The sequence below is a fragment of the Dendropsophus ebraccatus genome, chromosome 3, assembly GCF_027789765.1.
Source record: "Dendropsophus ebraccatus isolate aDenEbr1 chromosome 3, aDenEbr1.pat, whole genome shotgun sequence".
Lineage (NCBI taxonomy): Eukaryota > Metazoa > Chordata > Amphibia > Anura > Hylidae > Dendropsophus > Dendropsophus ebraccatus.
In genome coordinates, this window is record NC_091456.1 from 25,831,326 (window position 1) to 25,856,345 (window position 25,020).

The 25,020-nt window shown below is 45.4% G+C and overlaps 2 protein-coding genes across 3 annotated transcripts in view; one reads left to right on the plus strand and one right to left on the minus strand.

Annotated features, from left to right (window-relative positions):
• Positions 1-1,133: 1,133 nt before the first annotated feature.
• On the plus strand, positions 1,134-24,757 carry POP5 (POP5 homolog, ribonuclease P/MRP subunit). Its single transcript, XM_069961261.1, has 5 exons — positions 1,134-1,184; positions 1,257-1,399; positions 10,137-10,286; positions 23,144-23,227; positions 23,298-24,757. Exons 1-5 carry the CDS (start codon positions 1,168-1,170, stop codon positions 23,387-23,389), a joined length of 486 nt encoding a protein of 161 aa, XP_069817362.1. The 5' UTR covers positions 1,134-1,167; the 3' UTR covers positions 23,390-24,757.
• Positions 24,325-25,020, minus strand: part of RNF10 (ring finger protein 10) — a 33,486-nt gene continuing 32,790 nt past the window's right edge. For both annotated transcript variants that reach the window (XM_069961259.1, XM_069961258.1), the window contains exon 17: positions 24,325-24,983. In XM_069961259.1, the coding sequence (XP_069817360.1) occupies positions 24,910-24,983 (74 nt within the window). In that variant the 3' untranslated portion in view covers positions 24,325-24,909. The remainder of the gene's footprint in view (positions 24,984-25,020) is intronic.

Below are 25,020 nucleotides of genomic sequence, written 5' to 3' on the forward strand. Positions count from 1 at the left end.
TACCACTGAGGCGACAAAGGGGCCCATCCCTCTGAAACCACTTATATTCCATGGTTGCCATTGACCATAGCATCAAAGGGGTTAAATTGCCAGAATCAGAGGTTTTTCAAGGAAGAGACTTTCTCATGAGCTCCATGATACCCTGTGCAGGTGGGCAGAAATCACTGTGTGAGGCAGGAGACTAATTGGCTGAGCAGGCAGGTTAGGCTGAGAACCTGGTAGTAATGTGGGAATGAGAGGGGACAGATATGACTGTGAGGCATTCGATGGGAAGCTGTGCTCGACCCGGGTAGCAGAGTATAACTTATATTAATATTTAATGGGGTTATCCAGCCCTACAAAAACATAGCCACTTTCTTCCAGAGACAGCACAACTCTTGTATGCAGTTTAGGTGGGGTCCTGTAATTCAGTTCCATTGAAGTGAATTGTGCTTAATTGCAAACCACATCGATACTGGAGACAAGAGGGGTTGCTATCTCTAGAAGAAATTGGCCATGTTATTGTAGCCGTGGATAACCCCTTTAACATCCCCCAACCACATATATATAAGTACATTAAAAGTTATATAGATGTGTCTATACAATGTATTACTGTATCTGTACAGTTCTGCCACACTGGTAGCTGATAGAAATCCAGGAAGTGAAAAAAATGGCCTCTGTGCCAATTCACATTGTCTCCTGGATTTTTGATAGTTTCACAACTGGGATAGACAGGTAAGTATTGTGTTATGCTTCTGCAGAAATGTCATTGTTTTAACCTCTACCTGGAATTCCCCTTTAAGCGAACTTCAAGCACATGGCTGCTTAAGTTGGATGCAACCCTAAGGCTGCCTGGAAAAGATGGATACAGCCATATCCATCTTTTCCAAGCAGTCTTAGGACTGCATCAATCTTCAGCAGCTCGAAAGTTCCTTTAACTCTAATATATATACATCACATATAAATAGATATAGATCTAGTGATGACAAACAACCCCTTTAAAAAGTAAAGAATAAATAAAAAGCACTAATAAAGAAAAGAGGAAAGACCAAAATGTAACTGGAAACATGGACATGCCACAAACAAGATGGCCGCCTCAGTCTGCACACAACTTCCGGAAATGACGCAATCGTTAGCATTTTACCCACGTGATCTCCATGCCGTCCCGCGCGATCATTAGACGTCATCATGCGGTTCAAACACCGGTAAGTACAGGACTTAGGAGCGGTATAGAGAAAGTTTTGAGGAGTCGGTGAGTAACGCGGTGTTCCGTACAGGTACCTGCTCTGTGAGCTGCTGCTGGAGGATCCGCGCTGGAAGCAGAACATCTCGCAGGGCACCGTGCTGCATAACGTGAAGGAGGCGGTGGCCAGGCTGCACGGGGACTTCGGGGCTGCCGCCTGCGCTGTTGGCCTGTCCGGTAAGGATGCTTTGGTATGACTGATCCTCAGACATCGGTGCATTGTAATACTGCAGTCATGCTATCAGCACTAGGAATTACAGTGCTCCTATATACCATGTTTTACGGTAATAGCCAGGACTAGTTAGTTCCAGGCTTCAGAATGTGCCAGGAAGATCACAGGGTGACACCTACATGTGAGACTAACTAAAGAATGCCAACTTTTAACCCCTTCACGTCCATTCACCCACTGTTAACCCCTTCACATCCACTACAATCTAATTCATCCACTGTTAACCCCTTTAGATCACAACACTTCAATTCATCCACTTTTAAAGGGAACCATTCACCCCGTGGCCCCCGTTAGAAACAGACAAACAGTTACATAAAGGTCAATATACTTACCATATCGCTCCCGGTCCCGTCCCGGATCTCGTTGTTGACACGGAGAAATCACCGATTCTTCTTCTCCCGCCCATTATGGTAGTGAGATGAGATGAGTCCAACGTCCATAAGAAACGACGGACGAGTCCAACTTATTCATGAGGTCCTCTTCTCGTCGCCGCCCATCCACGCCTCCTGGAACTTGATTGACGTCTTCAGTCTTAAGTCTCCTCACGAATTCCCGTGCAGGCGCCGTTGCGAAGGTCTCGTCATCTCTTCTGCGCCTGCGCGGTAAACAGGATACGTGCTTGTGACGTTCCTGTGTACCGCGCATGCGCGAAGTCCAACACGTCACTTCAGCTCTGACAATCGGCGCACGCGCAGTAAACATTGAAGCTGTGGAGCGGCTTCAATTGTGAACTGCGCATGCGCCGAAAACGACCGTCACGGCGCCTGCGCGGGATCCGGCGAGAAGAAAGAAGACGAGGAGGAAGAAGACCCGGCGTCAATCAAGTGTCGGAGGCGGGGAGAAGGCTGGACTTCGGGCCGGCGGCGCTCATTACCATAATGGGCGCGAGAAGAAGAATCGGCGATTTCTCCGTGTCAACAACGAGATCCGGGACGGGACCGCGAGCGATATGGTAAGTATATTGACCTTTATGTAACTGTTTGTCTGTTTCTAACGGGGGCCACGGGGTGAATGGTTCCCTTTAACCCCTACACATCCACCACAGTTTAATTCATATACTGTTAACCCCTTCAGCTCCAGGAATTTTTATTTTTTTCTAACTATATGTAATTTTTAACACCTGAAAACCAGGCTCATTTTAATTTATTTCTCTTTGTCTTAGATATAGAAAAATCATTTTTACTGTAGGGATTCGGAGTAATGTGATGGTAAAGTGTCTATTTGGGGCTATATGTCGCACACTTTGAAAGTCCAATAAAATCTCGAAATCAAGTGGTTATCCAATCTCGCTACCATATCCTAGAAGAGCGCTTACTCTCATACAGGTTCTGTGATTTTCAGACATTTTTACTGTAGGGATTTGGAGTAATGTGATGGTAAAGTGTCTATTTGGGGCTATACACCTGATAATTTGAAGTCCAATAAAATTACGAAATCGAATAGTTCTCTATATTCTTGTTGTTGGACGCTCTTGGTAGACTACTTCCAATCCCAGGAGGGACCAGTTTCATGGCTGATGGAGGATAACCATTAAGAGACTTTTTTCAGGACTGTTCTTCTCTTCTAGTTTAATAAGTCTATGTTCCTTTTAGGTTTAGGTTAGGGACTGGCAGGAGAATAAGGACCCTTGATGTGGCTTGCGAGCTTACGATATTTCTTGCCTATTTTTTTCTTCTAGTTTTCAACGGTAAAAGATATCTACTAATACCTCATTGAAGATTGGACATCGAGCCATCAAGGAGCCCCACTAGACTAAAGCTGCTTTCACATGCTGCAGATTTTAGGCAGATTTTCTGCAGCAGATTGTCTGTTGCCAAACCAAAGTCAACCTGAAGTTTCAAATCTGCTGTAGAAAATCTGCATCAAATCCGCAGTGTGTGAAAGCACCCTTACTATTCTGCAAGTCTTCCCCAGTGCATTATAGGGCCATGCAGCTGCCACTGACTTACAGCTACTTACCGCCCTAGCGGTCTTGTCTCTGCCACCTAATAAAGAGTGCTGAGGGGCCTGTGTGAGCTGCTGGCGCCTGCTGATGCCCCTCCCGACTTCTATGCTTTTATAGAAGAAGTCTGGCTAAAACATTTTTGTATTGTTATTGTATTGTCACCCAAAAGTTATACAAATCCCCAATATACACCTATTACGGGAAATGCTTAGAAAGAGCTTTTTTCTCTGCGCTTACTACTGCATCAAGGCTTCACTTCCTGAATAACAAGGTGAGGTCACTTCCTGGATAATATGGTGATGTCACTTCCTGGATAACATGGTGATGTCACGACCCGACTCCCAGAGCTGTGCGGGCTGTGGCTGCCGGAGAGGATGATGGCAGGGGGATGCTTAGTGTTCCTCCAGTGCCCTGTATCCCTCAGTGTCCCCCTGCCATCATCCTCTCCAGCAGCCACAGCCCGCACAGCTCTGGGAGTCGGGTCGTGACATCACCATGTTATCCAGCAAGTGACATCACCATGTTATCCAGCAAGTGACATCACCATGTTATCCAGCAAGTGACATCACCATGTTATCCAGCAAGTGACATCACCATGTTATCCAGCAAGTGACATCACCATGTTATCCAGCAAGTGACATCACCATGTTATCCAGCAAGTGACATCACCATGTTATCCAGCAAGTGACATCACCATGTTATCCAGCAAGTGACATCACCATGTTATATCCAGCAAGTGACATCACCATGTTATATCCAGCAAGTGACATCACCATGTTATATCCAGCAAGTGACATCACCATGTTATATCCAGCAAGTGACATCACCATGTTATCCAGCAAGTGACATCACCATGTTATATCCAGCAAGTGACATCACCATGTTATATCCAGCAAGTGACATCACCATGTTATATCCAGCAAGTGACATCACCATGTTATCCAGCAAGTGACATCACCATGTTATATCCAGCAAGTGACATCACCATGTTATATCCAGCAAGTGACATCACCATGTTATCCAGCAAGTGACATCACCATGTTATCCAGCAAGTGACATCACCATGTTACCCAGCAAGTGACATCACCATGTTACCCAGCAAGTGACATCACCATGTTACCCAGCAAGTGACATCACCATGTTACCCAGCAAGTGACATCACCATGTTACCCAGCAAGTGACATCACCATGTTACCCAGCAAGTGACATCACCATGTTACCCAGCAAGTGACATCACCATGTTACCCAGCAAGTGACATCACCATGTTACCCAGCAAGTGACATCACCATGTTACCCAGCAAGTGACATCACCATGTTACCCAGCAAGTGACATCACCATGTTACCCAGCAAGTGACATCACCATGTTACCCAGCAAGTGACATCACCATGTTACCCAGCAAGTGACATCACCATGTTACCCAGCAAGTGACATCACCATGTTACCCAGCAAGTGACATCACCATGTTACCCAGCAAGTGACATCACCATGTTACCCAGCAAGTGACATCACCATGTTACCCAGCAAGTGACATCACCATGTTACCCAGCAAGTGACATCACCATGTTACCCAGCAAGTGACATCACCATGTTACCCAGCAAGTGACATCACCATGTTACCCAGCAAGTGACATCACCATGTTACCCAGCAAGTGACATCACCATGTTACCCAGCAAGTGACATCACCATGTTACCCAGCAAGTGACATCACCATGTTATTCAGGAAGTGAAGCCCTGATGCAGTAGTAAGTGCAGAGAAAAAAGCTCTTTCTAAGCATTTCCCGTAATAGGTGTATATTGGGGATTTGTATAACTTTTGGGGGGCAATACAATAACAATACAAAAATGTTTTAGCCAGACTTCTTCTATAAAAGCATAGAAGTCGGCACGGGGGAGGGGCATTAGCAGGCGCCAGCAGATCACACAGGCCCCTCAGCACTCTTTATTAGGTGGCAGAGACAAGACCGCTAGGGCGGTAAGTAGCTGTCAGTCAGTGGCAGCTGCATGGCCCTATAATGCACTGGGGAAGACTTGCAGAATAGTAAGGGTGCTTTCACACACTGCAGATTTTCTACAGCAGATTTGAAACTTCAGGTTGACTTTGGTTTGGCAACAGACAATCTGCTGCAGAAAATCTGCCTAAAATCTGCAGCATGTGAAAGCAGCTTTAGTCTAGTGGGGCTCCTTGATACCTCATTGAAGATTGGACATCGAGCTATTAGTAGATATCTTTTACCGTTGAAAACTAGAAGAAAAAAATAGGCAAGAAATATCGTAAGCTTGCAAGCCACATCAAGGGTCCTCATTCTCCTGCCAGTCCCTAACCTAAACCTAAAAGGAACATAGACTTGTTAAACTAGAAGAGAAGAACAGTCCTGAAAAAAGTCTCTTAATGGTTATCCTCCATCAGCCATGAAACTGGTCCCTCCTGGGATTGGAAGTAGTCTACCAAGAGCGTCCAACAACAAGAACAATATAGAGAACTATTCGATTTCGTAATTTTATTGGACTTCAAATTATCAGGTGTATAGCCCCAAATAGACACTTTACCATCACATTACTCCAAATCCCTACAGTAAAAATGTCTGAAAATCACAGAACCTGTATGAGAGTAAGCGCTCTTCTAGGATATGGTAGTGTGATTGGATAACAATTTGATTTTGTGATTTTATTGGACTTCAAATAGGCGACATATAACCCCAAATAGACACTTTACCATCACATTACTCCGAATCCCTACAGTAAAAATGATTTTTCTATATCGAAGACAAATAAGAGAAATAAATTAAAATGAGCCTGGTTTTCAGGTGTTAAAAATTACATATAGTTAGAAAAAAAATAAAATATTCCTGGAGCTGATGGGGTTAACAGTATATGAATTAAACTGTGGTGGATGTGTAGGGGTTAAAAGTGGATGAATTGAAGTGTTGTGGATCTAAAGGGGTTAACAGTGGATGAATTAGATTGTAGTGGATGTGAAGGGGTTAACAGTGGGGGAATTGAACAGTTGTGGATCTGAAGGGGTTAACAGTGGGTGAATGGACCTGAAGGGGTTAAAAGTTGACATTTTTTAGTTAGTCTTACATGTAGGTGTCACCCTGTGATCTTCCTGGCACATTCTGAAGCCTGGAACTAACTAGTCCTGGCTATTACCGTAAAACATGGTATATAGGAGCATTGTAATTCCTAGTGCTGATAGTGTGACTCCATTTCAGTGAAGTGCTGATAGCGTGACTGCAGTATTGTAATGAGGCTATAGGCTATAGAAGGACGTAGTAGGTGCTCGGCTCAGCTACATCTGATGTGTATACATAGCAATATGGCTACTACACCCAGCAGAAAGGAAGTTGTAGTCAGGCACATTGGGGAAGATTTATTAAACATGGTGTAAAGTGAGACTGGCTCAGTTGCCCCTAGCAACCAATCAGATTCCACCTTTCATTCCTCACAGACTCTTTGGAAAATGAGAGGTGGAATCTGATTGGTTGCTAGGGGCAACTGAGCCAGTTTCACTTTACACCATGTTTGATAAATATCCCCCCTTGTTTTGTCTTTTAGTCTTTGTCCAGAACCATGTGGTCAGGCTTATTAAAGGGCATCTAATCTATCCTCCTGACAGTGTGGTGGGTGAGGAAAGGCAGCACATCCAAACCAACCGGCTACAATCCCTTTAATTTTAGTGATTATTGGGAATCTGACATGTCACATTGATACTCATGTACATGGGGCTCAGGTGATGCCTGAAGATTAGGAAACAAAACTGTAGTAGTAAAGTTCTGCATTCGATATGTACGAAAAAGTGCAATGAAGAGGTAGCACTCACCATCCAGTAAAATCCTGTAGCTTTATTTCATCCAAAAAGCAACGGACAAACAAGGTGCGGACATATGTTCTGCATTGTTTGATAGCAGTCAGCTTACTGCTAATGTCCACAGACTGCAATTGGGTGCTCACCTATTCGTCTTTCTCCCTGAACCCTCAGCATATCCCACACCTCTATGCGTCCCGCGCCATGATGTCATGTCGGTGCTTATGTCAGAGTAATGATAGAAGGTAAGGGGATAGAATGTCATAAAAAGTACCAAACATCAAGAGATGAGTAAACTCACAGTAAGCTCGGCCATTGAATCCCTCTGCTTGGATCATATGGATCCAGCCCTAAGGGGTCATTCACACATCTGCAGAATTGTATCCGTGCGTGGACGGTGTTCTCTGGGCCGCTGAGCACCCAGCATCATGATTGTCAGGAGCTCCTAAACTGCTTAAAGTGACTGTACCACCAGGCCCAGGCTGACGCACTGGAGGCGGGCCGACCCACCCTTATGGTCCTTTTACACGGAACGATTGATTGTTTGAATTTGCACGGTAACGATTGAATTCGAATGATAATCGTACGTGTAAACGCAGCGAACGATCAAACGACGAGCAAGAAATAGTTCATTTTGATCTTTCAACATGTTCTCAAATCATCGTTGGTCGTTCGCAAAAAAATTCGCAGATCGTTCAGTGTAAAGTCTTTCAACGATTTCCCCTATGTGTGATATAGGCTTAAGCGATCGAAAAACGAATATTCCGTACGATGTTTCGTTCAGTCTAAACGTCGATAGTTATAAAAAAATTTAAAAATCGTTAATCTTGCGATCGGGCGAATTATCGCTCCGTGTAAAAGTACCATTAGTGGTAAGAAACCCCAGCCCCTCCATGACGTGACTCCATTAGAATCAATAGAACCCTATTAGGGGAGGGGGTTTTCTACTACTAAGGGCCCTATTCCACCGGACGATTATTGTTTGCATAATCATTAATTTCAAACGACCGCTATTGCGAAAGACCTGAAAACGTTCACTCATTTCCATGGAACGATAATCGTTACTTATGATTGTAATTGCGATTTTCTTCGCTATTTATTCGCTATTGCGTTCGTATCTATTGCAAACGACCGAACGATGTCTTATTGAATGCGAACGATTTGCGAACGAGCAACGATAAAAATAGGTCCAGGTCTTATAAAGCGATCAACGATTTCTCGTTCCGTCGTTAAAGGACAACTCCGGCGGGACCCCCCCAAAAAAAAAAAAAACCACAGACACCATACTCACCATCCCTCCGGTGACGATCGCCACTCCATTCGCCCGCCGTCCGCCTCACCGTCACCTGCCTCCGCCGTCCAGCGATGTCTCTTGCTTCCGGGTCCGTGAGAGAGAAAAGGCTGCCAGTGCGCTTGCGCACCGGCAGCCTTTTCATTGGCTGGAGCGCATCACATGGCTTCCAGCAAGCTCAGCCAATCAGGGCTGAGCAAGCTGGAAGCCATGTGATGCGCTCCAGCCAATGAAAAGGCTGCTGGTGCGCATGTGCACCAGCAGCCTTTTCTCTCCCATTCACTCTCAATGAAGACGCCGAAGAGGAAGAAGACCCGGACCGCCCCCCAGCTCTGACGTCACCCGACACCAGAGAAGAAGACCGTGACGACCGTAATAGGTAATGTATACATTCTTTAACTTCCGGGGTGGGGGGTCGGGGGTCGGAAAGTGGGGGAAGGGGGCCAGACCGGGTATTTAACCACATTACAAAGTTATATAACTTTGTAATGTGTGTTAAATAAGCCAAAAAAAAATTTCGCCGGAGTTGTCCCTTAATCGTTAACTGCATCTCAACCGAATGATTATCGTTTAGATTCGAACGATTTAACAATAATCGTCCGGTGGAATAGGGCCCTAAGGGTGGTGGGTCAGTCCTTCTCCAGTGCTTCAGCCTGGGCCTGGTGGTTCAGTCACTTTAAAATCTCACGCTAGTGTACTGACACAGTCGCACTGCACTCACCAATGGCTGTGTTGGAAACGGCATAGCTGCTAAAGCACTAGCCCCAACAGTTACATAATGCAGCGCTAGCTATACTGAGTTTCCCCTAATGTCTATTCTACTGCATGTTCGCTTCACCAAGTCTCTGTATAATGCTATCTGTGTTCCTAGTGCTGCAGCCACAGCACAGTATAACAGCTGGTGGGGTTAACTATCAGTCAGCACTCGCTATGCTTCACCATGGTGCAGTGCTCCTGCCATAGACAGCTGCCCCAATGCTAACATGCGCTAGGATAGACATTAGGGGTGGTGCAGTAGCACTAATATGTAACTGTGCTTGAGCAGCTCTGTGGTTCCCAACACATATTAGTAGCAGCCAATATATAAACAGTGAAGCAAAATTTAGTGAAGTTATATACTCTTAGAGATGAGTGAACCTTGAACATGCTCACGTTCATCCGATCCAGACCGTGCAGCATTTGAGCACCAGTGGCTAAAGTTGGATGCAGCCCTAGAAAACATGGATACACTATGGCGGGATCCATGTTTCCCAGGCTGCATCCAACTTCTTCAGCCACCGATAATTAAATGCTGCACGCTCTGGTGTACCTGAGGTTTGCTCATATTTAACCTTTATGAAACAAATTTGTTGGCCAGAATATCCTTAAAGTGACTGTACCACCAGGCCCAGGCTGAAGCACTGGAGGCGGGCTGACCCACCCTTAGTGGGAGGAAACCCCCGCCCCTCTATGATAGGGTTCCATTTATTCTAATAGTCACATCATGGAGGGGTTGGGGTTTCTTCCCACTAAGGGTGGGTCAGCCTGCCTCCAGTGCTTCAGCCTGGGCCTGGTGGTACTGTCACTTTAAATTTGAAATCTTAGTATAGTGTGTACTGAAAAAAAAAATGAAAGTAAGCCGAGACTTCATTTCTTTATAGTGAAATATCTTAACGCGTACACTGGTATTATCTTGCTTCGTTGTCGTAAGGAAGTTCACCAGCTTCTGTGGTCATCCCTGCCATTTATCACCAGCCTTGATAACAGAGGGCAGCGCTATGCATGCATCTTCAACACACTGCACGTTGGAGGTGAGTAACCTTGGAACTGGATCATTACAGACCTGTCAGCGGGAAAACAAGGGTGTAGCCAAGACCATAGCTAGTTGCTATTCTGGGAGTATTTTATTATTTTAATAGTCCATTCCAATAGCAAGATAGAAGCCTTTTTGTCAATAGGAAAGTGATTCTCTAGTGTTCAGGGAACATTCCCCAACAAAAGTCAAGCTGATGTCCCCATATCTAGTGTCAGTGGATACAAATGGGAAATGCCAGAAATCCTACAGATATCGAGCCTCATTTTTCATGTTTACAAAAAGATTTGTATCTTGCCAATGTGGAGACTTTAAAGAACCAATCAGTAATTCTATACTGTGCAGCTAGGAACCATATCAGCACAGTAATGCGGTACAGCTCCCAGAGGCTAAGCAGCCACATCTGCAGCAGTAGCAACTAGTCATCTGGGTATGGCACGGCTCTGGCAGTGCAGGGATGACAGGCAGAGACCCATTAGTGGCTCCTTTTCTTGTCAATCAGACTCCTCTCTCCCCCCCCCCCCCCCCTCACACACACACACACTGATAGGCTCCCTGCCCAGACTAGTTGCTGCTTCTCCTGGCCTCACGCGCCTGATTAAAACTACTTACCACTGCAGATGTGGCTGGTAGCCTCGGGGAGCTACACAGTATCTCTATACTGTGGAGCTGGGAACCATTTTAGCACAGTAGTGCTGATTGGTTCCCTTCAAGAGTTAAAAAAGAAAAAGCCCAGAACTATGACTACATCTGTTTTCCTGCTGACAGTTCTACTTAGAGTTAAAGCATTTACACAGATTTATCTGAGAGATTTTTGCAAAGACTAATAACAGAACAGGTCATAAAGGAAAGACTGAGCTTTCTCCTTTTCAAATCCATTCCTGGCTTTGGCTTCTAAAATCTGTCAGATAAATCTGTCTAAAAGCACCATTAGATGAAGTGTCCTTAAAGGCAGTTATTAAAGGGGTTATACAGTGTCAGAAAATAGGATTAGTCCTTACCGGTAAGCCGGTATCTTCGAACCTTCACGACGGCACCATAGGAGGAGGAGTTGTACCCTAGGGACAGGAAAAAGCACGAGAGGTTAAAAGCCCCTCCCCTTCCTCCCAGCACCAGTGCCTTTGTAACAGTAATTCTAGCACCACGTGAGTATCATATATCATATACAATACTAGGGAGGGTTACTGGTGCCGTCGTGAAGGTTCGAAGAAACCGGCTTACCGGTAAGGACTAATCCTATTTTCTCTCCTCACCTTCACGACGGCACCATAGGAGTAATACCAACATTTTACCTTAGGGAGGGACTACTGCTTGAAGAACTTTGCGGCCAAATGCCAAGTCTTCGTCGCTTTGTAGTTGCAGCCGGTAGTGTCGCATAAATGTATGAGGAGACGACCATGTTGCTGCTTTGCAGATTTGTTCTATCGAAGCAGATGCTCTTTCGGCCCAAGAGGTTGAGACTGATCTCGTGGAATGGGCTCGTATTTTAATTGGAGAAGGAAGGTCTTGAGACTGGTAGGCCTGTGTAATGGCATTTCTGATCCATCTGGCAATAGTACTCTTAGATGCCTTTTTTCCCTTATTTTTCCCTTGGAATTGTAGGAAGAGGTTTTCGTCTATTCGCCAAGGTGCGGTTGTCTCAATATATTGTAGGACTGTTCTACGGACGTCTAAGGTCTGAAATTTGCTCTCTAGTTGATTTTTTTGGATTTGGGCAATTTTTTTGGATTTGGGCAAAAGGAGGGAAGTATGACGTCTTGGGACCTGTGGAAGTTGGAGACCACCTTAGGTAGGAAGGAGGGATCCGTTTTTAGAACTATACGGTCTTCTGAGATTGTACAGTAAGGTTTCCTTATGGTTAGGGCCTGAATCTCCCCTATTCTCCTGGCAGAGCAGATAGTCACTAAAAAAACTGCCTTCTGGGAGAGGAATTTTAGATTTGCTTCCTCAATAGGTTCAAAGGGAGCCCTTGTTAGTCCTTCCAAAACAACATTTAAATCCCAGGGTGGATGTGTGTTTTTTACTGTAGGATTTATTCTTGTAGCCGCACGAATGAATCTTTTGATCCACCGGTGATTAGCTAGATCTGTATCATAGACTGCTGATAGCGCCGAGACCTGGACTTTTAGTGTAGCTGGTTTGAGGCCTTTAGACAAACCTGCCTGTAGGAAATCCAAGATCTGGGCTATGTTTGGTTCTGCTGGAAACTGGGGAGGAGTCTGACACCATGAGTTAAAGACTTTCCATACCTTTAGGTATATGGAAGCAGTAACCTTCTTCCTACTTTTCATGAGTGTAGAGATCACCGATTCTGATAGTCCTTTACTTCTCAGCATTGACTCTTCAGGATCCATGCGGACAGATGAAATTTTTCTGGTTCCGGATGAACTATTGGACCCTGCATCAGTAGATCTGGAATTTGTGGAAGAAGGATTGGGTCCTCTAACGCTAGAGATTTGAGAAGACCGAACCACCCCCTTCTGGGCCAGAATGGGACGATAAGGATTATTTTCAGACTCTCTTCTCTGATCTTTTGGAGTACCCTTGGGATTAAGGGGATCGGAGGAAACCCATATGCCATCCTGAAGTGCCATCTCTGAGTTAAGGCATCTACTCCTGTAGGATGATCTGCTGGATTTAGCGAGAAAATATAAAATTACTAACCGGTAATTTCTTTTCTTTGAGCCTATGACGGCACCCCTGGAGAGGACCACCTCCTCCCATTGGACAGGAAACAGGACCACTGGACCTTTAAAAGAAGCATCTCGCCCCATTCACGCCAGTCTGTTAGCAAGAACCTAGGAGCGAAGGCTTAACAAACATACATGTAGAAAAAGACACATAGCAACAAGTGTAACACATGTGTGCTAGGAAAGTGAAAGTATCTCAGAATATATAACTATCTTTCTATGTGCATAACCTTAACTAAGTGTACTAACTTATAATGGGTGGGTATAGGCGGGGTGCCGTCATAGGCTCAAAGAAAAGAAATTACCGGTTAGTAATTTTATATTTTCTCCTCTCGCCCTATGACGGCACCCCTGGAGAGTAGACTAGGAATATCCGCCTAGGGAGGGACTACCGCCTGTAGTACTCTACGGCCAAAGCTAAGATCCTCCGAAGGAGAGAGTTGCAACCTATAATGTCTGAAGAATGTATGCGGGGAACTCCAGGTAGCTGCTCTACATATCTCTTCTATAGACACTGAGGCCCTCTCAGCCCATGAAGTAGAGATTGCCCTAGTAGAGTGTGCTGTTATAGAGGTAGGAAGTTCCTTATTACTACCTCTATAGCATTCCTTGATGGCCTGCCTAATCCACCTAGATATAGTCTGTGAAGAGGCTGCCCTACCTCTATTCTTCCCCTGGAAGGCTATCAGGATATTGTTATCTATCCTCCATTCCCTGGTAACCTCCAGGTAGTGTATTATAGTACGTCTAACGTCTAACGAGTGAAATGAAGCCTCCATATCGTTAGATGCATCTGCATAAAAGGAAGGAAGGATCACTTCCTGAGATCTATGAAATTCTGACACTACTTTAGGAAGAAAGGCCGGGTCAGGGGAGAGTGTGATTCTATCATCTCTAATAATCATGTAGGGCTGAGTGATGGAGAAAGCTCTGATCTCTCCGACTCTTCTAGCGGAAGTGATTGCTAGAAGGAATGCCACCTTCCAGGAAAGAAATCTGATCTGTATCTCTGTAATTGGCTCGAAAGGGGATGTTGTTAGTCCTGAGAGCACCAGATTTAAATCCCATGGCGGCAGCTTGTTTCTCACTGACGGGTGGAGCCTTACTGCTGCGTTAACAAAGCGCTTGACCCAAGGATGCTCTGCTAGCTTAAAGTCATATAGCACACTGAGGGCAGAAATCTGTACCTTGATAGTACTTGGCCTGAGGTGTTTTTTGAGACCTTCTTGTAGGAAATCTAGAACCAGAGGGATGTTGGGTGGTTCCAGGACGTTAATGGGATGACCAACGAATCGGAGAAAGGTCCTCCAGGTTCTGAAGTAAATGTCTGAAGTGACCTTCTTCCTGCTAGCCAGCATAGTAGATATTACCTCGTCGGAGAGTCCACGGTCTCTCAGTAACTGCCTCTCAAAAGCCAGGCTGTCAGATGGAGGCTCCTTATTCCTGGATGGTATACTGGGCCCTGGTTCAGGAGATCCATTCGTTCGGGTAGAACCCAGGGATCCTCCAGAGACATCTTGCGGAGCCAAGTGAACCATACCCTCCTGGGCCAAAATGGAGCAATTAATATTATATGTGCCTTGTCCTGCCTGATCTTCCTGATGACTCGTGGTAGGAGTCGAATAGGCGGGAAGGCGTAGAGTAGACCCCTCTGCCATGACTGTGCAAGCGCGTCCAGTGCTAGTGGCTTGTCCGACTGGCATAGGGAATAGAATGCTTTGGTCTTCCTGTTCTGACGGGAGGCGAACAGGTCTATCTGCGGATAGCCCCATAGAAGGCAAATCTGCTGGAATACCTCCTGATTTAACTCCCACTCCCCCTGGTGCAGTTGATGTCGGCTCAAGAAGTCTGCTCTGCAGTTGTCTACCCCCTTGAGATGTAGAGCTGACAGGGAGAGAAGGTGAGGTTCTGCCAGCCTGAATATGAAGTGGGAAATCCTCATTAGTTCCACTGACCTGGTGCCCCCCTGGTGGTTTAGGTAGGCTACTGCTGTCGCATTGTCCGTGAGGATTCTCACATTTCTTCCCTTGATGACTAGAAGTGCTTGTGATAGTGCCAGAAACACTGCCATTAGTTCTCTCACATTTTGTGACTGTCTGGAGTGCTCCGGGTTCCATACCCCTTGAAGAACTAGTGAGTCTGAGTGAGCCCCCCAACCATACGGGCTTGCGTCTGTAGTTATCGTTAGTAACTCTTGTACGTTCCAAGGCATACCTTTGTTCAAGTTGCTTCTCTCTGTCCACCAAGATAGCGACCTGAGAGTCTGTGGAGATAAAACAAACACATCGTCTAGATTGTCAGTCTCTCTATTCCATACCTCTAGTATCTGTAATTGTAAGGTCCTTGAATGATACTGGGCCCACTGAACTGCCGGGATGCAGGAGGTAAAAAGTCCCAACACTGACATAGCTCCTCTAATAGGGACTTCCGGGTGGTCTATTAGTTCCTGGACCCTTTGGATGACCGACCGTATCTTATTTTCAGGTAGAAAGGATCTTTGAGAGACCGAATCTAGGCAGATTCCAAGAAATTTACAATACTGTGATGGGGTCTTATTAGACTTCTCATCATTTACTTCCCATCCTAGCCTAGAGAACACCTCCTCCACTATGGAGATGTTTGCTGTCACTGAGGCCATGGACTCACCAACCAAAAGAAAATCGTCAAGGTATGGGATAATAATAATGTCTCTTTCTCTGACATGGGCCATAACCTCAGCCATAACTTTGGTGAAAATCCTAGGTGCCTGGGAAATACCAAATGGCATGGCCGTGTACTGATAGTGAAACACCGATCCCTCTATATTCACTGCTACTCTCAGGAATTTCTGGTGATCTGGATGAACTGGGATGTGGTAATACGCGTCCCTAAGATCAATTGTGGCCATATAGCAACTATGGGATAAGTTTAGAATAGCCGTGGAGATGGACTCCATTCTAAATTTCTCATAGGAGAGAACTTGGTTAAGGGGTTTGAGATTGATAATGGTCCGAAAAGAGCCATTGGGTTTCTTAACCAAGAAGAGGGTCGAATAAAACCCTCTACCCTTCTGGTCTTCCGGCACCGGAACTAGGACCCGTTTATCTATTAGGGACCTGACCTCCGTCACCATGGCCGTATGTCTCTCGGGATTAGAGGTAACGTTAGTAATAATAAATCTTTCTCCTGGGGAGGACAAAAAGGAAATCTTAAGTCCAGACTTTATTATGTCACACACAAAAGAACTGTTCGAAATTGCAAACCATTCTGAACAGAAAAATTGTAATCGCCCTCCCACAGGAATCTGGCGTCATTGTGATTGTTTTCTAGAGGTATCCCCTCCTGAAAACATAAGACCTCTACCTTTTTTAGGGGGCCTCCACTCCTTTCTTCCTACTTGGGTGCCACCTCTGCCTCTTCTGCCTCTACCTCTGGAAGGCCTGGCTGCTTGTGTAGAGACTAGTGGGAAGCTCTTTTTCTTATCTGAGGCCTTCTCTAGTACCTTCTCTAAGGCCGAGCCAAATTGCCCTCACAAGGGACCGCACAGAGCTTAGCTCTGGATGTGACATCTCCCTTCCAGTCCCTAAGCCATAGGGTCCTCCTCGCAGAATTAGAAAGGGCTGCCGACCTGGCAGATAATCTTAAAGCATCCGCAGAGGCCTCCGCCATGAAGGAAACCGAACCCTCTATGATGGGAAATTTGCTCAGTAACTCCTCCGTAGTGGCCCCCGATCTAATCTGTTCCTTTAGCTGTGCCACCCAGATTTCTGTAGCCCTTGCTACCGAGGTAGTAGCTACTAGAGGCTTGAAAGTGGCAGTTGTTGCTTCCCAGTTCTTTCTTAAATAGACCTCTGCCCTTTTATCCATAGGGTCTTTCATGGATGCGGAATCCTCAAAGGGCAAAGCATCTTTCCTTGTTAATTTCGCCACCGGAGGATCAATTTTAGGTGCTGATTCCCACGTTAACACGTCCTCAGCGTTAAACGGATATTTTCTCTTATACTAAAAAGGAAAAAATTTAAGTAAGTACAAGGAACAATATAAGGTATTCTTTGTAAGAAAAAAGACCCACAATCTGTGGAACTTACAGCCCGAGGCACAAAGAACTTTCTATCCGGGCGAGCCCATTCGTTTGCAATCAATGTCTTTAAACTTTGATGTATAGGAAAGACCGGGCGCTGTCTGGGGGCCAGACCCTCGAACATGATGTCCTGAATGGACCTAGGCTGTGGATTGTCCTCTATGGCCATGGTCTGCCTGACAGCCTTTACAATATTGTCCACCAGCTCAACTGGCATGAGCTTTTTTACCGTATCCTCCCCTTGGGTCTCTATGGTCTGTAAAAGCTCCCCTGGTTCCTCCAGGCCAGATAGCTGTTCATCCCCCTCAGCCTCTTCCTCCTCCTCATCTTCCACCTCCTCGTAGGAAATACTCGGAGCCTCCCCACTAGGACCTGGGATCTCCCTAGGAGGAATCTCCACCACTGGATCTACTGAAGGGGGAGTAGAAGTGGATGTGGAAGGGAGAGAGGCCTGTAATGCACAGAAAAAATCCACTATAAAATATTCTCCTCTCTCTCTCCTTTTTTTTTTTTTTTTTGACAGGAAAATAAGAATTAATACACCTACCCGAATCTGTCTCTTAATTAACCCTTTCATACTTCTTAAGAATGCGGGTCCTTGGTCATCCAGCACTCTATTCATGCAGCCACCACATAAGGTCTTTGTGTAGGAACTACTTAGTCTCTTCTTACAAATAGGGCAATCCCTAGGTTTAGCCCTGGCCCTAGTAACCTCCTAGATTAATATACAGAGAGAGAGAAAAAACCTATTTAGACTCTAATAAAAAACCAAGTATTCATTGGGGGGAACCCCTCTTACCCACACCATACCGCAACGGTCTCAGGTTGAGGATTATTCGATGGTTCAGCGCCTTGTGACTCCATGATACTCTTCTTATTGGATTTTTAGGGAGTTATAAGGAGAAACAAACCACAAAACAGTGGCTGAGTACACCTGTACCAGCAGCAAGCCTTCCTGGATGTACTCTGCCTCCTCGACAGAATCCAGCTTTTATCTGTGGCACCTGCTGCCAGAAGACCGGCTGGCTCCGCCCCCTGCCGCGGCGCTGATGCGGCACACCCTCCCGTGTGTGTGGAACACCACCCCCGACAGGCCGCAGCCCGGATGCTGCCGGCAAGGCCGCAGGATATCCTACTCACAGGCCCCAGCGCGTGACGTCATCCCGGGGCGCCGGCGTCCTGCGTCGTGACGTAAGCGCGCCCCGCACGCACGCCGACGGCGGCCAAGGAACCACCCGGGCGCGCGCGGCTGCGCCCAGAGGCCCAACCAGGACCTAACATCCAGAGGAGACCTCGCAGCTCGGGACTGGAGCGCCGGGGTCACACGGGGACCCTCTCCAGGAGGTGCTGGGGCGGAGGACAGACTTGGCCGCGGCTCCTACAGCGGAGACTTAAACAGCCGGGATGACGGCAACATAGGTACGCCGGGTGCCCCAGTCTAAAGAAAAACTTCTTGAAAAGGGAAAAAACCAGCGAGCAGGAGGATTACACTCCTGCACGTCCTGCTCCCATGGACAGGAAACAGAAACTGGCGTGAATGGGGCGAGATGCTTCTTTTAAAGGTCCAGTGGTCCTGTTTCCTGTCCAATGGGAGGAGGTGGTCCTCTCCAGGGGTGCCGTCATAGGGCGAGAGGAGAAAAATTTTTTCACCTTTCGGTTCTGTTTGGTGGCAAATAGATCTATCTGGGGTTGGCCCCAACGTTCCACTAGTTGTTGGAAAACATGGTTTTTCAGGCACCATTCGCCCGGGTGAACCTTGTTCCTGCTGAGGAAGTCTGCCTGGGTATTTTCTGTCCCCTTTAGGTGTGTTGCTGAAAGGGACAATAGATTGGTTTCTGCCCAGGAAAATATTTGTTGAGATTTTCCATAGTCGATTGTTCTTGGCGCTCCCCTGATGTCTCAGGTGTGCCACGGTAGTTATATTGTCCGATAGGATGTGTACATGAGCACCCTTCAACATATATACAGCCGATGTTAAAGATATCTGAACTGCCTTGAGTTCTCTCAGGTTTGGGGATTGTTTCAGGGTTTCTTGATCCCAGGTACCCTGAAAGAAATGTGTTCCTACCTGGGCCCCCCAACCGGATTGACTTGCGTCTGTTCTCATTATGTATTTTGGTTGAGGACTCCAAGATGTCCTTTTTTCTAGGTTCTGTCTGGAAAGCCACCACCGGAGAGAGTCTGACCTGAGGTGTAAGGAAAACATTTTTTCGAGACCTGTGGGTCTTTTGTTCCAGACCTTCAGTATTTGAGATTGTAAGGTCCTGGAGTGAGCCTGGCTCCAAGGCACTGCCGGAATACAGGCTGTCATTGACCCTAAAACGGACATTGCTTCCCGGACTGAGGGGTGCAACTTCCCCTTGAACCTTTGAATTTTCTCCCTTAGATCTTCTATTTTTTCCTCTGGGAGAAATGACATCTGAAGGTCTGAATCCAGGAGGATTCCTAGAAAGATTTTCCTGGGGGATGGGACTAAGTCCGATTTTTTGTCGTTTATAATCCACCCCAATGTTTGCGAGTATTCTCTAGGTCCCGTTGTATTTTCTCCTGGGACTCCGCTACTATTAGTAGATCGTCTAAATATGCCACTACATTTATGCCCTGTATGTGGAGGAAGGATATTACTTCTGACATAATATTGCTGAATATTCTGGGCGCTGATGATATCCCAAAGGGAAGGGCCCTGAATTGGAAATGGCATAATTTTTTGTCTATCATTATGGCAAATCTTAGATATTTTGTGATTGGACATGAATTGGCACATGATAGTATGCATCCTGGAGGTCTAGTGAGAACATCTAGGCATTTTTGGCTATTAATGGAGTGGTGGATTTTATTGACTCCATTTTGAACTTTATATACTTTACGTATTTGTTTAGTGGTTTTAGATTTATTATTAGACGATATGATCCATTCGGCTTTCTCACAAGGAAGAGACTTGAATAATGTCCCGACCCTCTCTCTTCTCGAGGGACCGGGGAAATCACTTTCATTTGGTGGAGTTTTAGAACGCTTGCCACCATCTCTGTTTGTAGGGGACCTGGAGACTGTCGGGATATGACAAATCTTTTTGAAGGGGGGTGAGTAAGCTCTATTTGGTAGCCGTCCCTGATGATATTTAAAACCCAGTTTTCTGTGATGATATTCCAGGTTCTTGAGAACTCCGACAGTCTCCCCCCTACTGCACAGAGGTCATTGCTTATCTTGGGAGGGCCGGGGATTGTAAAAAATATTTTTCCCTCTGCCCCCCTTCGGGTAGCTCCAACGGCCTCCTTTCCCTTTGCCACGATACGACTCTTGGTATCTGGGTTTCTTAAACTGTTCTTTCTTCTGTGGCGTTTTGTTCTCTGGGATTGCTTTCTTCTTATCTGCACTCTTCTCAATAATTGTGTCGAGGGCAGATCCGAATACGTATTTTCCCTTAAAGGGAATACCACAGAGTTTTGCTTTTGATGTGGGATCTCCAGTCCAGTTTTTTAACCAGAGAGCCCTACGTGCTGCATTTGTTAGAGCCCCATCTTTTGCGGCGAATCTAACAGACTCTGCCGTGGCATCAGATAGGAAGGCCGTTGCGTCCTTTAATAAGGGAAGAGTGTTTACAATTCTCTCTCTAGAACAGTCACTATTCAGGTGTTCTTCTAATTGGCCTATCCACAAGTGTAATGCTCTTGCCACACAGGTGGATGCGATATTATTTTTGATCGAGTAGGATGTTGTCTCCCAGGATCTCCTAAGTAGGCTCTCTGCCTTCCGGTCCATAGGGTCCTTTAATTGCGAAGAATCCTCAAATGCCAAAAGGGTCTTTTTAGTGACCTTGGCAACTTGTGCATCAATTAAAGGAACTTCTCCCCAATTAGTGGAATCTTCTTCACTAAAGGGAAGACGTCTTTTAATTTCGCCTGGGACCCGTAACCTTCGTTCCGGGTCCGACCACTCGTCTGAAATAAGAGACTGTAGTGTCTCGTGTACTGGAAAGACCAGCTTTTTCCTAGGTTTAAGACCCTGAAACATCTGATCTTTCGCTGTGACTTCCTCTTGGATCTCCTCGAATCCCAAAGCACTCCTTACTGCCCTAAGGAGTGGGAGGGTATGGTCAGAGGAAAATAAATATTTCTTGGCTTCCTCTTTGTCTTCGGTTTCGTCTGGCATCAGATCTAGATATTCAGAAATCTGGCCAGATTCACACGAAGAGGCTGATGAATGCCTTTTACGTTTGGAGGAAGTCATGGATATAGTTGATCCTGAATCCATGGAGCCTGACGCCACGGGATCAGGGTCCATTAATTGAGGTATTATTGGGGTAGTATCCCCCATAGAGGCAGCTGGAGGAGTAGGAAGGACAGCTGGAGGTATGTCCTGGGGCAGGATAATTGGAGGAGGAATAGCCAGAGGCGTAGTAGCTGGAGGAGAGACTACTGGAGTCTTGGCTATAGATGCTGAGATTTCGTCCCTCATCATTTTCCTAATATCTTTGAGGAAGGAGGATCTATCTTTCTTAATAATATCCCCTATGCATCCTGCACATATGTTCTGTTTATAGTTGTATGGGATCTTGCTATTGCATGACACACATTTCTTTGTAGGAGTTACTTTTTTCCCCACAGATGAGGATGCAGCTGTAGATTCTTTAGTCTCCTAAATAATATGAGAGCCAAGAATCTATAAGAATACGCCTCCTAAATAAATATATATATATATATATATATATATATATATATATATATATATATAGTGAACCAGATAGTGAAAAGAACAAGTATACCCATATGCAGAGCTGGCATTGGAAGCGTACTGAGTATGCAGAGATCGGCACACGGAAGCATGACTGAGGGTGGTTACTTACGGTTACCGCCGAGGCAGTCCCTTCTGGAGCGGAGGAATCCATCTCCATAGAAGACGATCCGAACCGCTCGCGCCATCCTTTTGAATGATGGCGCCGGACCCGGAAGTGCAGTGACGCAGCTTCCGGCGTGTGCACGTCACCTGCGTGGTCCGGCGTGACGTCATGACGTACTTCCGGAAGTCCCGGCCGGATTACGGCCTACCTCCGGAGGACGCCAGACCACGTTGCAGTAGGAGAGTAGTCCCCCCTCCGGGTTACCTCGCACTGCCGGAACTCCTGCGGCCCGTGCGAGTCCCAATCTGGAGCAAGGTCTCGATGAGACGACGGATCCATTTGGTAAGGGGATGGGGGAGGAAGGAGACCTAAGCCCCGATCGACCTCTGCCCCTTTTGTTCTTCTTGGGGGATCTCTTCTCACCTTCACTCGGATCCCCCCCCCTCTCGTGTCTGCCCTAGCAGGACAGGAAAAAGCACTGGTGCTGGGAGGAAGGGGAGGGGCTTTTAACCTCTCGTGCTTTTTCCTGTCCCTAGGGTACAACTCCTCCTCCTATGGTGCCGTCGTGAAGGTGAGGAGACAAAAACACTTCCACAGGCAACAACTCTTCTCCAGTTTACAATTAAAGGGAACCAATCACACTAAAAACGGCCATAAAGCTAAGGAAACGTGCTGGTACATAACCCAGCACGCTTCCCAAACACCCCCCTGTACCCTGCAAACCATGTACATATAGACCGCAAAGTTAGTTTAATTTTCTCCCGCGCTGTATGTAAATTACCAGCCAAGTAGTCACAATGGGCAGGTGGATTGTTCAAGTAGTCACGGCGTGTTAAAAAGAACTGCATACAGCGCAGGAGATCATTAAACTAACTTTGCGGTCTATATACATGGTTTGCAGGGTACAGGGATGTGTTTGGGAAGCGTGCTGGGTGATGTACCAGCACGTTTCCTTAGCTTCATGGCAGTTTTAGAGTGATTCTCTTTAAGCTCCATTCACTACAATGGAACAGAGTGGAGACAAGAGTGGTGCTGTTTCTGAAAGAAAGTGGCCATGTTTTTCTAACACTGGATAACCCCTTTACCATTAGTTTGGTTTATATTGGGACCACTATTCCAGGTACACAAGTCACATCAAGTTTGGGGGGGGTGTAGGGGAAGTAGTGTGATCCTGTAAGTAAATTAAACTTACTGTGCGTACAATCATAACTATACTACACTGCATAACCCTTTATTAAAAAAAACTACCTAATGTTTTGTTCCTACAGGTACAATACGCACATGTCAAAAATTTCTCATTCAGTACAACAGAAAACAACTAATTCTATTGCTAAAGAACTGTACTAATCCTGGTAAGTAACCTACGTCTCCTAAGGGTTGGGAAAATGTCACTATCTGCCACTAAATGTGCTCTTACTATAGAGGAGAAGGAGGCCATGCAGAAGGCTATAGCAAGTTGTTCCTTACAAGATGTACAAGAACCAGAAGAATTATTCCTGGAGGAAGAAGCCTAGGTGCAAGAATATCTGGGAAATACCCTTCCATAAATTTGTAATTATTTTCTACATACATTTGTTATGAACAATGGCTGCTATATTGTGTAAAGAAATTTTGCTTTAATGTTTGAATGTTGTATATTTGTGTACTCCTTTTATATAGGGGTATTAGAAATAAAGTAATAATATATCCCAGGCTTGGGATGTTACGCACAATGGCTGCAAACAGATTTTTCTTGGCCGAGTTGAGATTTAGTCAACCCAATGCAACTCAAATGGGATAATAGGGATTAAGCTTTTAAAGTTTTTCCTCTGCCCCTGATGGATCTGCTACTGTTTTGCTCAAATATTATAATAAATTATAAAATAATTATTTTAAAAAAGTCTCTTGTGGATTACATATCAGATCTGTCAGAGTGGCTTTAAAAGCTTGATCACTTACTGCACTTGACTAGGACTCTGTAATAAGACTTTGCCCTCTCTACAAAAGCGAGGATGTATCAGGAAAATGTAGGCAGCATTCGGAAAAACAGAACAGTGGTGAATCAAGATGGCAGGCAAACCATGTATGCATCAGCTAGAACAGGTGCACACAAGTCTCCAGTTTATTTAATAGCCTATGCCATAGTTTATAAGCAAAAACTTCCATTTCCTGGACTACTGCTATAAAGACTGTTGCAGAAAGCAATCACTAGAGAACCAAGAATTGATTTGGGTTTTAAAACTAGCTGTACCTTTTATAGCTCGTGTGCAACTTCAGCATGCTCAAGTCCGATCACTCGCCATTTGAACACTGGTGGATGAAGTTTGATGCAGACCTAGGAAGTCCAGACTGTATCTATATTTTCCAGGACTCCCTAGAGCTGCATCCCACTTCATCAGCCACCAGTATTCAGATGGTGAACGATTGGACTCTAGTCGAGATCTGAGGAAAAAAAAACCTCCACAAAACATTAACTTACAAGTCATTTATTGTTTTAACTACAGTCCAAGGGCGAAAAAAAGAAAATTCTCCTTTCACAAAAGCCACAACCCAAGTGATGTCAATCTTCAGAGGGCAGGCCAAAAAATCAAAAATAAACAAAAAGGGGCGATAATTCACTGGTCCATTCTTTAAGCAGCTCATACTTTCATCATAAAAAGCCCACAGCCTGTACCTCCACAGACACTATGCTAAGGCTACAATGCGACAACTGCAGTACACAACATGGCACACTATTCAGTGTGTTGCTTTCTACTGCAGCTGTAGTGCTAGAAAATTCACAGCATGGCCTAAGAGTTCTACCATTCCTTATTTACAACATTCTGCTCTATAGTTCTGGGGCCTTGATTTAGCAGTGACGAAAGCAGAACTGGTCAGAACCACCTAAACTAGAGGAAAATTATTTGAGGGGGGGGAAAAAAAAAAAAAAGGCCTACCCTGTGAAGGTGACTAGATTAAGAAAACTTCTCCAACCATAAATACTGCAGATATTTTAATGTTATACCAAGCAATGTGTGCAAAGATGAAGTTAGCATGAATTCATGAGGTGGTCTGCTTATTTTGTGTGAACCATAGATGTACTGAACAGAAGTTTTTGTTGCTTCTTTTTTCGCTTTCCTCCTTTTTCAACTGTAAAGAAAAATATATACACATAAGTTACAGCAAC